Raw genomic sequence first — 16039 nt, 5'->3', positions numbered from 1 at the left:
AGCCCGTTAGCTGTCATTGAACGAGCTGTGACCACTCAACAATGCTTTTGCAATGACGTACAACGAATCCCTTGCTTAAAATGTGACCATCTTCAGCGAATAACCAAAAGAAAGACACGTGCACTTTGTTTCGCAGAACTGTCGTGTTGGGCATGTTAATATTCTAACAAATTTCGAGGCATATTTGTATCACAGTTGCGTTTGGGTGGTAACTTCACTAAGAGTCACCCAGCATTAGGATTGCACTTACTTACTTACATTGTGGATGTTTACCACTTCTCGTCAACCTTAAAAACAAAATCATAGCTACTTAAAAAGTAATTGGTGAGAGCACTGATGAGAGATTCGCGTTTTTATTTGATGATCGAGTCAGGCTGAAAACACGTTACAAAATACCGAGTCCTCGGTTGAACAGGAATTTGAAACGGTGAGAACTTCACTTTCATATATGAGCACCTTAGAAGCTACTGACGCACGTACAAGTACAGTCAACAGCACAAGAAACTTGTTTTCGTTCCCACTTTCATACACAACGTGTTATCTTGAAACCTCCTTGTAAAACCACCAAATACACAGTTTGAGCAAAGCGGAGTTAGAAATTTTCTTTTCACACTCTGTACGCGTGTATGATTACCCGACCGTCTGGTGCGGCGCGCAACAGCACGACTTACAGGTGGAACATTAGAAAATTGTGGGGGTTAAGACGTACGCCCGGTTACAGAGATAAATTTCGCTCTATTATGGGACCACATATATACTGTGAGACAAAATGTTCCGCGCACGATCACGGTCCACCAGAACCATATCTGACACAACCACGCTAGATGCTTGCCAGGTCGAGAAATCCTGAAAATTACATCAATTTTCGGCTTAGGCTCCCCCGGAAAGGTAACTATGCCGCTTTTTCTACACCGTGCTCACAGCTTGCAATCTACAAGTTTTCCGGTTTGAAACGTTGAAGGCTTGCTCCCACGTGAAGTGCTGGAACTTGTAGCAGTCTTTTGAGCAAGCGTAGTAGTCCATGAAGAACATTGCTTCACCGCTACTTATTGTACCCCGGTTTCAGTCGGAACGAATCGATCGAACAATTGTATCTGAAGCACTTATCACCAGGGACGAGCCGTCGGAGCCAGTATGCGAGCACACCGCCACCTGAAAGACGAAAAATTAAAAGGCCGTAAGAGCTTAATATTAACCGCACACAAAGAAACAAGCGATTGGTGCGAAATGCGGTATGGGACGACACAACCTCGAGAGCTCCGAATGATGGCAGACACGGGTGAGGAGCTCATGTGTGGCGAAGGCTTTTATACTCTCCTTTGCGCTAAAGGAAATAGATACTCAGCAAACGAAGCGACTTTAATGAACACAGTTCTCTTCAATCATTTACCGCATGGTCTTTCAGATGTGATAATGAATTCTTTAACAAATCTTGCGCAATGGTTCTTGAACGTTTCATGCTGTTTGAAATGCTTAAAAATTTCGAAGTATTTTTTATCTTTATCTGTACTAGATACGGCAGATTTATTGTGGTGATGTCGAGCAAATAATCATGAAATTGTCTTTCTGTTGCAGCCTGACGATATACCACCGTGATGCTTAAGGCACCATCGTCAGTTTATGAATGTGGGATGGAACTGGAAGTCTTATGTGCTACGGGAGAAGCACAATATTACAGGTGTACAGTGCCTGCACTCATGCATCACGTAATGGCATAAGGCCGAGGTAAAGTGCAGCTGGCTATGGTCTGGGTAATTTTTTACAGTGTTGTTCTGGCTTTGTTCTTTCTGTCATTTTTATGCAATCCATTTCCAAAGAATAAAACCTAAATATTCTATTTCAGGGCCCGGGGAGACACATTCTTAAAGTAACTACGTGCTCCGAAATTCTGTCTTTTTTACGCATGTGGCAAAATGTGCGAGGGGAACCATAAAAACGTACTACAAAATCTTTCTTAACTACAAGCGGGTTTATGTCCCAAAGCGTACTCAAAGACACCATCAGTGGTAACAACTTTACCAGAGGTGTAACTCTACGCTGACGAGAATTGGCGTTCTTTTTTGTGCAACTCAGAAAGACGTATGTCGTTTTCTGTGACGTCGAGTACCACTGTTTCTACATTCTCGTGTCAATGAAAGGAGAGTGCTTTTTATGTTCCTAAGTTTTACACCATAGCGACGCTCGCCATAAAAGAGACTGATCAGCCTGATAGTCTTGTCTCAATGCCACGTTCTTTTAAAAGACAGCCGCATAAAGTTAAGTTCACCGTGTACAGAAACGGTCGAATATGCTTGAAAGGCTGCTGCGCACAGCTTACCAATTACGACTCGGGCCACGCGGGTATATAGGAACATGCAAAAAATAAATTTCCACTGCCTCTATAAATACTCCGCTAAGCCCGATTTACTCCCAATAAAAGGAGCCGAGGAGTCGCATAAAGCTTGGTATCTCAAAGTATGCCTGTTGGTCGGAATATTTTATTTTGGCTGTCATGAAATTTGTAACATAATATTGTGCTTCTCCCGCTTCCTATAACTGCAGCTGACAACTAATTCCTCAAACGTTCTTCTATTTTCATAAACACCCCTCTATTGACGCAGCACGCCGTCTCTCATCGCACCAGAAATCTTTCGCTTTCGAAGCAAACTTTTTGCGTGCCGATAAGTGCATGGATCCCCAAATAAAGCTGCCAAGCTTTAAATATGTCCGTTAAACCGGAATTTCATCGCCATACAATTATCTCTCTTGGTTCCAATTTTTTTGTAAATGAGCGAGTGACCAGCAAGAAAGTCAACTGCCAGCATGAGTGAATGACCTCCTTTCTCACCTGGCCACCCAGGAGTTGCTCATGCAGGCCAAAGGTGAAGCTCGACTCGGATGTCGTCTTTATTAAGGGAAACCGGTAGCAACACCGGTGCTGCTCATCCGAGTGCAAGTTGATGCCATGTTTGTGCGTATTGTGACCGTTGCCTCTTGCGACTTCCTTGAGTGCCACCGCAGGTAAAGTGCAGATCCAATCTCGTCCCTTCTGGTTGCATCATGTCTTCGGCACTATGTGGTGGGGGCCCGGTGAGGGCCCGTGCACTACTTTGAACGATGGCACGTCTGCACGAGACTCCAAGGCGTCCGTCGTGTGACACATTGAGATAAGAAATCGCCACTTAGTCCTCAGGTACTGCCGCATCATGCGGCGGAAGGTACGACTGCCCAGGGTGTAGAGGAGGAAGTTTACGGCGAAGTTTGTGTAATAGAGGAGCATGAAGTACCGCTGGAGCAGCAGCACGTAATCTGGCACTGGCTGGTTGCGGATGGAAAGGACGAACACATTGATCCGAACCACGTAGCTGGGCAGGTTGAGGATGATGAAGACGGTGCAGACGAGGAACAGCATACGGTTGACGCTGATCTGGCTGGGGTGCATCCCGGGGCTGGGCTGGTTTTTTGGCAGCGTAATCCTGCTGGTGGTTACCAAAGTGGCGACCACTTTGTTGCTGCCGCTGGGAGTACAGTTGGAAGCGTACCGGTTATCTGCAAAAAAGACGAGTTATTGATCAGTTTTGGCAAAGGAACATTTAGGTTTTAATGAGATATACTTTAAGGTATTCTTGTTTGGTTACTGTAGTAGAACCGGAAACAGAACATGTAATGCACAGCTCGAGGTATGCTTACAGTTATAATTAACCGCCTTATTTGCGTGCGCTAGAGTGTTTAATAACAACGCTACTTCTGGTGATGGCGAAATTACAAATTTTACAGCATACTCTTCACTTTAAAGCAGTCGTCTTCATCATGTAAATGAATGCTTGGCATGTTATGAGCAAAAACGATCATTGCGGCCCCAGACAGTCACCGATGACTTCTTTCTTCACCGTCTTTCCGTGTGTCCTTCTTTTCGTTTTTTGGCGCGAAATAAACAGGGTATGGAGAGATAAAATACAGAACTTCGGGGGCAAACTGTCGACGGGGGTGGCGCAGGACAGAATTGGTTGGAGGACAATGGCAGATACCGTCGTCCTGCAGTGGACCTCAGCAGGCTGCTGCTGCTGATGATGATGACGTTGGTGGTGAGGACTAAAACAGGCAGGCTGGTTTTCTTAGGAAACAGCTTTACCAGAACCAGATCTCTGCGCGCCTGAGAGGCATGACTACCGATGCGCAGTACATTTATTGATCACGCAGCAAGCACTAGTTTCACTTTTCTTCCACCTCAGGCAATGTGTGGAGTTAAATTAGAGTTAACTCATTGGCCTGCTACGTTGGAAACCCGGCTGCATATTCATCTTCATATACCATATACCGACTCAACATTCCTTGCAAACTCAATTGTTTTTTACTCTTTACAAATACGGCAATTTTTTACGCCTGAAAAGTGTAACAACTAAACTGGATTGTCACAGAATGGGGGACTTAAGCCTTTCGACCTCAATAGTGAGAAATATTGCTCAGATGATTGGAAAGTATCGATCAGGACCACGTTTAGAAAATCAGGCCAGGGAGGTGGAGAATACGATGCGAGAAAAAGAGGGGAGGAAGGGCGAGGGATAAGTGTAGTGGCGACTTTGGTGAGTCACTGTAGGTTTGGCAACATAGAAAAGTAGGGAGCAGAACAGGGTGGCAACGGTACGATTTAGTTAGGCAGCAAGGAAGAGGAACATGGTTTTGATGACTGAGAACAGAAAAATAAAGGACAGGAAGAACATGTAAACGGGGAGGGGGAAATGAAGAAAAGAGGAGGCATAAAGTAGTTGTGGCCATGGATACACTGGCATTATTTACATCATTTTCAAAGGAGCTGGTATTTTGCGACAAAGATCATCGTGTGGTGTTCTGTCCTTCTTCTTAAGAAATACGTTTCGGTAGGGGGTTTTAACTTTAGGCATACAATCATGAAATATTTGTGCTTTAATTTACAATTAAACTGCCTCATTTATGTTTCCGGGTGGAAACTTGAAGAATTCATTCCAGGTGGTGTACAAAACGTCTGACGCCATTTTAGCATGTATGAAATATACACTTGCATAAAATTTCTCCTATGAGCACTGGTGAAACATACCAGGTTCAAAAGATGAGTCCATCTGTACACTGTTCACCCTCTGCAGTTTTCTGCGTGCGTTAAACAGGTACAGGGCTCGTCCGATCATGAAGTTCATAATGACGATCAGCAGGAATGGCACAATTAAAGTGACCACGGTGTCCACGATGTTTGTGTAGTGCAGGATCCTGGGGAGAGATAAAAAGAAAAAAATTGCGCCACTTTGCAGTTACTATCGGTACGGGTTTAATGCTGGTGGCACTCTAACAGAAAAAAATTGTGGGCGATCTCCACTAACATGAAACATTTAAGGGGCGAAGCCTGCAGTGTCTAAGTCGATTGTTGGAACCTAGGCGTTTTTGCCAACGGAGATGAAATCAGTCGGGGGTAGAGGTATACAGCTTTGCCGTATAAGTCTCTTGTTTTCGAAGTACAAACTCTCTAGCGCGAGGCGTAAACGAGGGTCTTGTTTTTTAGTACGTGTTTCGAAGCCCCCTGTGCGAGGCATAAACGAGTGTCCTGGTGTCTTTTAGCGCGCGTTACGCTCCAGATCAAGGCGTAAATAAGATTCCCGCTGTTTAGTACCATGACTCTATGTGACGAATGACGATTACGACGAAAACAGGAGATTCCGACAGCCCAAGCCTCTAATAATTATTCAGATCGCTTTCACTGTCTGAAATGTATGACGTAGATTTGTTTTGAGTTTAAAACCCTTTCAATATATTTCGGAGTGAGCACCTGGCGGCCAAGCTTTACGCTCCAATTACAGTCAGATTTCACTTGATTTCTCCGGCTCCCACACACCATGGGTGCGAAAATGTCTGCTCTTGCATACTGCAGCTTTTTACATTCTCCTCAGCTGTGTACATATAAGAGTTTTTAAACCCTATTACTTTGAACCCTGTAATCTCTCCATTCCTTCTAACAAGGCCCGGAACGATCAATTCTATTCATGCCATCTTCCAGATAATGAACGTACCTGCGGTGTACAATATGAATTACCATATATTTTTCTGTTTTTTACCACAATGTCTCAACCCCAACGTTATATTTCGCCTTGTTTTTCAATGTGAACGGCCCCTGTCTCATTCTATTTAGGTTTCATTGCAGATGTCATCAGTTATAAGTTCAAGCCTGTGCCACAATGCCGGTACTTTCACAACTGTTTTCTCAAAACGGGGATTGGAGACAAAAAAGTCTAGAAAATAAAAGCAGCAAGCAGGGGCTCTGATGAATAACAGGGCATGTAGTATACCATAGCAGAGACATTCGGCCGGGTTAAAAAAAAACATACGCAGCAGCTCATTGTTTCCGCGCCAGCCCTTAACTTGCCTAAATACTTCTGCTATTATTTTTGGTATTTCTTTTTAATTGCCGTGTTTGCAATTAGGTACATACATTCTATTCACTTCTATGCTATTTTTTGTACCTTTTGGTGGATAAATATTGAGGTAGGTTTGTCGAGCTTTCGGTTAGCTTTTCAGGCCATTCGCCATATTACGATAACTAGACCGCCTATATAAAGAGGCACATTGAATGTCTCCGATGTTTTCATTACAGGATTTATGGCATGATAATGCTTGATTTTTGAGGGTACTTAACTCAGGTTGGGAAGTGGGAATTGGTGCAAAAGGCACAAAAGGGTAAAAACTCTTCCACGTCAGAATAAACACACTTTTGGTATTTTTGCTTCTCCTAGCCATGCAGGTGCCTTTATTGCTTATAAACACCTCCAATCCCGGCCTACCTGAGAAGGGGAGTGACCAAACAAAAGTAGGGTGAGGTCAAATTTTCTATTCGACTATGCGAATTTCCACGACATAGAACTGAACGATCCCATGTAGCAGCAGTTGCAGTCTCTGCTGCACGAAGAGATCCGAACGAAGTAATAAATCCGCAAAATATAGAAGGGCGTGGTACTATTGCACCAGTGTGCGTGATCAAGCGTGGATGGCCAAGCCCGTGCAAATGCTTCCCTTAGGACAAGAACCGGTTGCAAGCCGGGTCTCAGATAAAATTTGAAGAGCTGTTCAAACAACTGACGTTAACACCGAGGTCCCCCTAACGACCTCTAACACATCGGGGATCTCTCGCAAAAGCAGCAAATGAGAAAAGCGAGATGCATCGCTCCCGTCTACAGAATCAGGCTGTCGGGAAGGAATGATCCGGATTGACCGGAATTCGATTCCGGAAGCGACGCCAACCGGCACGGTCACTGTGGCAGGACGGGTGAGTGGACGTTCCATAGACTACTGGTCAAAGCCTTCATCACGCGAAAAGAATGAGAGAAAAGGAACTCCTGGTTTGAGCTGAACAATGGGCGATTGGGTCCGTAGACCCAGACTCTCTCGCTTGAAATGAAACTGAAAGTACGAGGATACCAAATTCGCATGGATTCTTTTCGTAAAGTAGGTTTATTTCCCTGTAGGCGCTAGTAACAATGCTTCTTTACTATAGCCCAAGCAGCTTTCCGCGTCAACAGAGAGAAAAATATTTTTGCCTGGGGGGGGGGGGGGGGGGGGGGGCGGGTTGTAAGGGAAAGATCGACGGTCCTGGCAGTTCAAGGTATTAAATGTTACTGCTTAAGTATAATGCCAGGATTCAAAAATTGGCTTTTAGTGAAGGTTGAAAATATTCACATTGGAAAAGCCCACGCAATCATTCAGTTGTATGTTTGATGTATTTATACATGCGATCAAACTTCCTTGTCGAAAAAACACGGGATGTTATGAACTACAGATATTTCTTGAAACTGAAGTTGATTTATTATTCTTTACTGCGTTTGTGCGTTTAATGTAAAGTATTTTATGGTTGTTCCTGAATATATCTGACTTCGTCTCATTGTTTGTTGTAATTTAAGAGTTTTACACACATAATCTATCCAAATGTTTAATACATGCGCATCACCATATCTTGTCGTAACATTTTCGATTCTGATCTCTTTGCGGCTAACCTTGTTTTATTCAGCAGTTTGAAGGCATAATTGACTAACCATCGCAACAATCTTCTAGCTTAACTGCAGTAAAAGGCATTTGTTGCTACGACGGCCTGCAGCACTCTTAAAGGGGCCTTGCAGACAAAACTCAAGTTTGGTCGATTCGAAAGATTGCCTGCTTAGAATCATACTGACATAACATTAAACGTTAACTTCGCTCAAATAAGCTACATATAAAAAAGGGAATGGGCATGCGACTGACTATCTCATTTCCAACACTACAATATAAGACGTCACATGTACAGTTGTGGTATTGTCTAGACCGGCAAAAGAAAGTGCAAGTTACGCAAGGCTTATAAGCTTGTAGAACGAGCTATTTTCGCTGAAGTGTAATGCTTATTGATTTTCTAGACATAATAAAGGTGCGGTAGCAAGGGAAGTTACGAAAGTTCACCCAAGCTTAGACGTTCGAGTGCGTGCAGCGGTAGGTACTGAGCACACTATGCTTTTTGTATAGCTTTACAGCCGTGCGGCACTTTGGGGTTGTCTTACACAACACTGGCGGATTCACATAAGCGACATTGTGTTACGTGACCCTCTTCGTCGATCATACCCCACGACTAACGAAGTGATTTCTGCCTGCCGTATCCAAAACAAACCAGGTGCCAATATGGTGAGAAACAAAGTAAAGGATAACAGCTGCGTGGAACAGTATAGTGCGCCATCTAGAAGGACTGAAGATAAGCAAGGCGTTCCCCAGCCCGCTGCAGAATAAACGACGAACTAACGTTTGCTCGAAGCCCTATTCTGGTTACTTCGTCGCAGAGGTTACAAAACGCGATTTGGCGGGAGAATCAAAGTTTTATCCGAAATCAAATTATTTTTCGAAGAATAAAGCATGTTTGCGTCCGGCAAACGTGGGGGCCGCTATAAAACAACAACTTGTATGACTAAAACAACCTTGCGCTTTGTCTGCAACACTCATGAAATTATTACACTTCGTTTGTTTTGAGTACGCAGTATTGCTTAGAAAAAGGTTTTGTATTGGAAAATTTCCCTAACGGGCAGGCTGAGACCGAAATATCTGCCTCACAGTAATGACTGGTTCTTTGGTTACAACATAGTTTTTGAGTGTTGCCACACCCTTCACAAAATACATTCGCATAATCTAAAATTGTAGATTTAGTCACATGAAAAATTTAAAAGCCATAAAGGCATCAGTGAACGCAGCCTACACCGTCGTCCAATCGACTTACGCAACTCAATGGTCAGTTTATTGACGTGAGACATTTTTCCTAAAACCGAACTGATCATTTTCGTTGATTCGCTTTCTTGGGCTAGAAATCCCATAAATTGATATCGCCGCCTAAATTTGTTAGTTGTATATGCTAGTACATATCATACTTTTCTGTCACAATTTAGTTGAAGATTCTTTGTGTTTATTCTCTACTCTAACGGTTGTAAGTACAATATGAAAGTATTATGAATTTCAATGAGTGAGTGGGCAGCAATGACAATTTATTATTGCCGTATGTAGTTTGCTTAGTTGTATAAACGATATTGCGAATGTTATTACCTTTTGTTGTATACTAGACGGGCAAAGGATAAAGGCCGCTGGAAACTCTTCCCGTTGTAACTAATTATTTTGTGTTATAACTAAGACTCCGGGATTTTTGATGAATCAGAAAAAATCCGTAAAACTCGCGCAGGAGAAATTTCGCAGAATTCGGATGTATAACGCAACCACCAGTTTTAGGGCACACGACCGCAGAAAATAAGATTCTTGAGAATATCAGGTATGTTATCGGCACCACTGGCTGTTCGCACTTTCCGTCGATGACTACGAATGGCCACCGGTTCAACAAGGGGTGTCTTTTGTTCCCTTTATAGACCACTATACTTGTTTAAACAAGGGTTATCTACCATGATTTGGTTGGACAGAAAAAAGCTTCTGAGACGTCACTTGGTGTGACGTGCCTATTTTTTGTACTATTTTGGCATTTAGCAGGTCGGGTGCACGGTAAGAATTTTTAATATGAACTGCAGAATGTGTCATTGCCTCGATCTTTATTCGAACGGCATATTCTGCAAAGCGCTCATTCATATATTTGTCGGTTTGGCCGATATAAACTACACCAAAGGTAAACTATGTCTGGTGGAGTACGCTTATTGCCAATTTAACAAATGTCTTGGCATGGTTCTTATCATAGTTTTCTGCCGATAATGTTATGACGTGATTCGCGAGAAAAGCTTGGGAACCTTTAAAGGAGCGCATCTCTTTTCAAAACCTTTACGGTAGGCCTTTGAGGGACAGCTTTGGTGTAATACAACAAACTTTAAAATAGGAAACGCGTACATTTATGAACAGATAAAACACCATTCCCAAAGTATGACCACAACACTGCAATAGCACGATTTCTTTCCATGCAAGCCAAATTTAGGCGTGGCCTAGTTATAGTAACAAAGTGGGGAAAGTCAATCGCTTTCAAATACACCACTAACCCGTCATAAATGTACCGCTAAGACGTTTTTATTTTGTTTTCCCGTGTTCTAGTTCATAATTTTGTGCTCGCTTTCATTTATCCATGACTGCACATGTCTCGTGTTTAACTACTCGTGCTTGTGTACGTGTATGTGTGCCTGCCATTCCAACATACGAGACAATAAAAATGCGCTCCGAGCGTTCTCAGGTGTGCGTGTTCATATATAATTTCACCTAAAGTATGGATTGTTTAAACCATAGCGGAATAAAATGGAAAATGCGGATATGTTGTATCAAAAGAGAAAAACTTTGGTGAACAGCGAAATGTCGCTAACAAACAAATGCAGCACAACAACCTCCGAATTTTAACAAAAATAAACACAGCGAACACGCAGCCATAGTAATAGCAGACACCGATGTAGTGTGATTGGTTGAAAAGCTAGCTTCATATTAGTTTCAAGGTCACTGTACGAACACAGTATTTTTCTTGTCGACAGAATCAAATCATGGCAAAGACATGTTAGTGCTCTACGTATGTTGACAGAAAATTCGCCGTTTCAATACTGTAAATTACATCACGCTTGTACAAAATAAAGCTGCTAATGGCAAATATTTTTAGGGGCGTATTGCCCGTGTTGGATTCTTTTATAATATTCTTATTCCAATTAGTGTGCTTGTGAAGATTCAATTACTGCAGATAAAACAGGCAGAATTTAGATTATCAGGTGGTTCGTGATACAGTTGTTATAACCACCGCTGAGAATGCGACGAGGTTGGGCTTTTACTGATTACAAAGCAATTTTAACGTCGAATGTTATCTGACAACAGTTACAATCGGAGACCATTATTCTGATATTTTCTTTATGGTACCGCTTTCACTAAATGCCGCTAGCTGCAACTCGTAGTACTGCTAGCAATTCTTTTAGATTCCGCTGCCTGTAGCAGGTGACAACAAGACCGTCAGCTATTTCACAAAAAAGTAGTAGCATTATTTTTCATTCCGCGGAAATTTGATCAAGTGCACAATCACAACTCACCGGTGTATTAACAGAACAGGTGAAGATTCTGAACGGCTGCGAGCACACCCGAGTTTTGAGAGAAACTCTACTTTAGGCATTACAGCTATAAAATGTGGATTCATAAAGCCTAGGGTGAGTCCAAATTCGAGATAACGTGTGTTTCATGTTTGTTGCGGAAAAAGCAGTAGGTATAGAGGTATAGGTAGAGGAGTTATTTTTTAGAGGCGAGAAGCAATACTTAAGAATTGCTTATTTAGAAGCGAACCGAGCTGCCGGAGGGTGTTGCCAAAAGCGCACTATTCTCAATTTAATAGCGTTCAGACTCAATTGTTACTTGTTAATCCGAACCGAGATATGGTCAAACGAGACTGTTGCAGTTTTGAAATTATAAGTGTTAACGCTAAAGTACATTGCGCGAACAGCATGTGAGATTCCACGTGTGCCTTAAATGTGTCAGGAAAATCAGGATCGTCAATGAAGACCAGTAGTAGGGTGTAGTACTGTGTCTTGTGGGGCACCTGATATAATTTTAGCGAAACAAAAGCTAGGATCGTTAGAAAGCGCTTATAGTGAAGGCTCCTTGACGGAGTCTTCAATTTTGAAACTAGATCCGAATCAGTAACTTTTATGTTTCAGTGTACTATAAGCAAGCTATCTACCACTTCGAAAAAGTTTCATGAATTCTAAATAAACGTAATATACTTCTGAGATTTTCCTTGAAATTAAAAGAATGCTATCACTAAACGTCGGCTGAGTTTCACTCGAAAACAGGCCGACCAGCCACTGCCCTTCCCGTGGCCATGTCTTCAGCTCCTATTCATCATGCCTTCTTCTTTCCTACTGTTTTACCACAGCTGTTTGGTAGGGTTGCGCTTTAAATCTACTGAACATAACTCACTGTTCAAACTCTGGCCGGTGGTTGCAGGCAGATGTGCCATCTTCATAGACGACAACGTCCGTGAGCAGCAGCAGGTAAGCATTGAGCAGGAAGGAAGCCATGGCAGTGGCAGCAACTGTTGCTCGGGCACGGCTGCGGGTACCCAGCTGCAGCCTCCATAAGGGGCACTGGACGGCAAGGCAGCGCTCGGCCGTGAATGTAACCGTGAGCCACACCGACCAGAAGCTGAACGCCGACGAGAAGTACAAGATGCCCTGGCACAACCCACGCTTGTTCAGCATCTGCTCGCCAATGTGCCGTAAAAATGACCGTTCAGTGTGAAATTGCTGTGGACGAACAATGTTTCATAAGATTCACAAGCTATACATCTAGGGGAGACATAAATCTATAAATCACAACACAAACTGTTAAAATTACCACACCCAGTTGGAATATGTACAATTATATTACCGTTGGTTTACATTAGATTATTGATTAAATTATTGAAGGACCTAACTGCTTGTTTTGCTCTGCAATGACAGAAACAATCCAACTGTATTGCCGAGACGCAGTCTTCACAAAATTTTCTAGTTGATTTATCCACGAATATCTTCTATGCCTAAGAAAACTATGAAGTTTTTTTAAACGGAAATTGCAACCCACTTACAGCGCCTTGGGGGGCTCGCCTGAAGCAATTTCAATTATTACACTTCTATTGTACTCTCAAGTACAACAATGCCATCTGCGGGGATAACAGAGCCTGTGGTTTGTGCAGAACAGCTCGTTTTATAAGTCCGTGCGTCCTTACCTCACGAATCCCAATCAAATAAGGCGGTTTCCCAAAATACAATTGACACTTTAGGACATTTAGGATGAGCCGTCTAGCAACGACAAGCCAGGATAATAGAAGTAAAAATATTTCGCTCGTTTTGATATTGGTTGCCTTTAAATATATGCTAGACACACCTCTCCGACGGGCTAAGCACCAGAGCAGCGTACCTATTATCTCTTTATCCCCATAAAATGAAGAAGTTTCACCTTTACACCCTGCTTGTCCAGCCATAGGAAAGCCATGATGAAGAGGTAGCCGAAGTCTGACAGTGCCAATGTACCGAGGTAAAAGCTCGACGCCCGCACCTTTAGTCTAGTGAAGAGGAACGTAACGAAAGAGAGACCGTTTCCAACAAGACCCAAGATGATAAGTAGGGGGATGAATAGGGTGTACAAATGTCCAAGCACAGTCACAGCACGCTGAAAGGCCTCAGAGAAGTCTTCTTCCAATGCTACGTCCTCAGGCCACACTTCGCCGTTCTGCACCGGAAGTTCGGTACCACTGCTGTTCAATTGGAGGATTGGGACCGGTGTCACTTGCGCTTGTGGTACCTTGGCAGTCATGCTGGTACTGTACATTGATCCTGATGTCGAAGACAAAATGTTGTGGCTATCTTCTTCAGGCTTGTTTCTGAAAAAAGAGGAAAAAGTGTTTTAAGATATAGTGCCTTCTACTTTGTTGCAGGCATTATTCAGCTTCAATTAGTTCCAACTCTGCCGCAACAGAAAAACGACTAGCCAACATTAAACAAATGTATTTTTTCTTAACAGTTAGCCGAACTGATTTTGAACATGAGGTTCACTCGTGGTCTTGTAAAGAAGTTTATTTGGGAAACTTTCAAACAAGTACGTGCGAAGTACTTTTGATATAGCAAAAACATTGCTAGAAACCATTTATACCTGCTTTAAGCAGGCCTTCATAGCTAAAGACTGTTCTGAAGAACTGAAAGGTAAACCAAGTGGGCAACCTTCATTGTGTGCAACCTGATCACTGAAAGAAAAGCCATTGCGGATCCATCGACAGTTTCTGGCGTACCGAGGACTATGGTCAACCTGGGAGCATCAGACGAGGAAATCAGCCTTGGTCACGTGGCCCAAGAAGGGAGTGCGCATAGCACTACCGCAACCAGTTGCACAGCTTGCTTCGAACTCTCGGCTTTACCAGCTGTTACGGCAGCTGATATAACCTCTAAGCAATGGGTAGAAGACGAAATGTTTCAGTGAAAGTTCTAGGTGAGGTAACTTGCGTACGCCTCGTTGCAGGATTCTTAATGTCCAGTGTAAAAGGACGGTACACATCTGCACCAACACGCGTATAACGACCAAATGTGCTCACATCATCACATTTATCATCGCCCATAATATGCACACCATATCTTCCTTGGACAAGGACACTGGTTTTGGCCGAAGTGCAGCTAGCTGGTCGATTAGTAGCGTAAAAGTTACGATGACGAACAATGCAGAAGTCCCACCGGGTCGGAGATCGATAGAGGGGCCACAGATGTTTATGATCGGTGGCCAATTTTTCTTTAAAGTGACATTAAACTGCTCAATAAATTGGCTTGTACAAATAGAATATAGTGCCTTGAAAACCACTCACGGTCGTAGCACATGCTTATGAATTCCGCCAATTACAAAGCGGGAAAATAGGTACAATCAATTCTTACCTCTTTACCCCCTAGTTTTGGTATTTTCAAATACTGAATGATGAAACGAATTGGCAGATCTTCCCCAAGATATATTGCCAAGTATACGAAGACAGGAATGTACAACTAGAGAATAAATGTTTTTGATGCCATCAATAAAGTTGGTGTTTTTAACGCTGTATTTGGTTGCTAGGATGGTTGGTGTTTTGGAAGTGATCCATTTCTACTGCCTTTTTGTGCTGCCGTTGATTTCTGTGCTTTCACAAACCGCTAGATGCCTTTGTATACTTTCCATATCGTTTCGAATGAAGACGGCGTAAATATATAAAAACGTTCGTAACTAGTGCAGCTAGTGACAGGAGAGTAGGAGATAATGGTATTTATGAAATTGGGGACGTTTCCTTGGCCGAGGTGCCTGACAGGGTACGCGAGGCGTATACAAAAATAAAATAAATGAATGTGATCATGATTCCTATTATGACATATTCTGCACGTGCTTGCGTAAACCTCTTTAGTGACTGGTCAAGTTTTGCACATGTGCCAAAAATCAATACAGCTTTTCTCTCTCGGGATGCTCGTTTACGATTCCGCAAATGGCCTCAAACGTCCGTTAATCTCAATTTTCTAGAGAGCGGGTGGCCGAGGGGCACTTAGATGGGCGTTCGAAGTGATCATAATAACAGCGCTACCGACACAGAAAGAAGAGGGCACAAACACGGCGCTGACTAACAACTGAGATTTAATGCTTAGGCCAGTGGTATTTATACACACATGGGCAAAAACAACAAAAAGGAAATAAGAAAAGGAAACACTAAATTAACACGTGACCATATGAGAGCGTCAGCTTGGCATCATGCTGACTTTACGTATATTCACAAGTTAATCTACTTACGGGGCAAGAAGTACGATGAACACAAAACACAAGTCCATTTTGTAATCAGTTTGAAAACAAGACAAAGATTACCAGGGTGGGGTTACTGCGCTAGAAGTAGATTTCTAGCGCAGTAAGCCCAGATTTGAATTCAGCAAATAAATGATGGACGTCGTGAACCGGTTGCGGGCTTCCAATCGTGTAAGACACAAGTATTAGTTCCTGCGAAGGTAATCTGATACAGAGGCAACCAAAACACGTTTTTACTGATACCGAATATATAAGGATAAGAACAGCCAAGAAGATAAAAATAAAAGTTAGGGGGAAATTGATGATAGTGATG

The 16039-nt window shown here is 42.8% G+C and overlaps 1 protein-coding gene across 1 annotated transcript; it reads right to left on the bottom strand.

The window, feature by feature from the left end:
• Positions 1 to 435: 435 nt before the first annotated feature.
• Positions 436 to 13743, bottom strand: LOC144142935 (uncharacterized). The gene is made up of 5 exons (XM_077674765.1): positions 13387 to 13743; positions 12370 to 12650; positions 5054 to 5220; positions 2828 to 3528; positions 436 to 1152 (listed from the first exon to the last, which is right to left on the bottom strand). The coding sequence occupies exons 1-4, from the start codon at positions 13741 to 13743 to the stop codon at positions 3038 to 3040; spliced, it is 1296 nt and encodes a 431-aa protein (XP_077530891.1). The 3' UTR covers positions 436 to 1152; positions 2828 to 3037.
• Positions 13744 to 16039: the final 2296 nt, after the last annotated feature.

Source organism: Haemaphysalis longicornis, unplaced genomic scaffold (genome assembly GCF_048455015.1).
Source record: "Haemaphysalis longicornis isolate Haplotype H1 unplaced genomic scaffold, Haemaphysalis longicornis Haplotype H1 scaffold_6, whole genome shotgun sequence".
In the NCBI taxonomy this organism is placed as follows: domain Eukaryota; kingdom Metazoa; phylum Arthropoda; class Arachnida; order Ixodida; family Ixodidae; genus Haemaphysalis; species Haemaphysalis longicornis.
The sequence above is the reverse complement of the archived record's forward strand: the minus strand, read 5'-3'. Positions and strand labels throughout refer to the sequence as shown.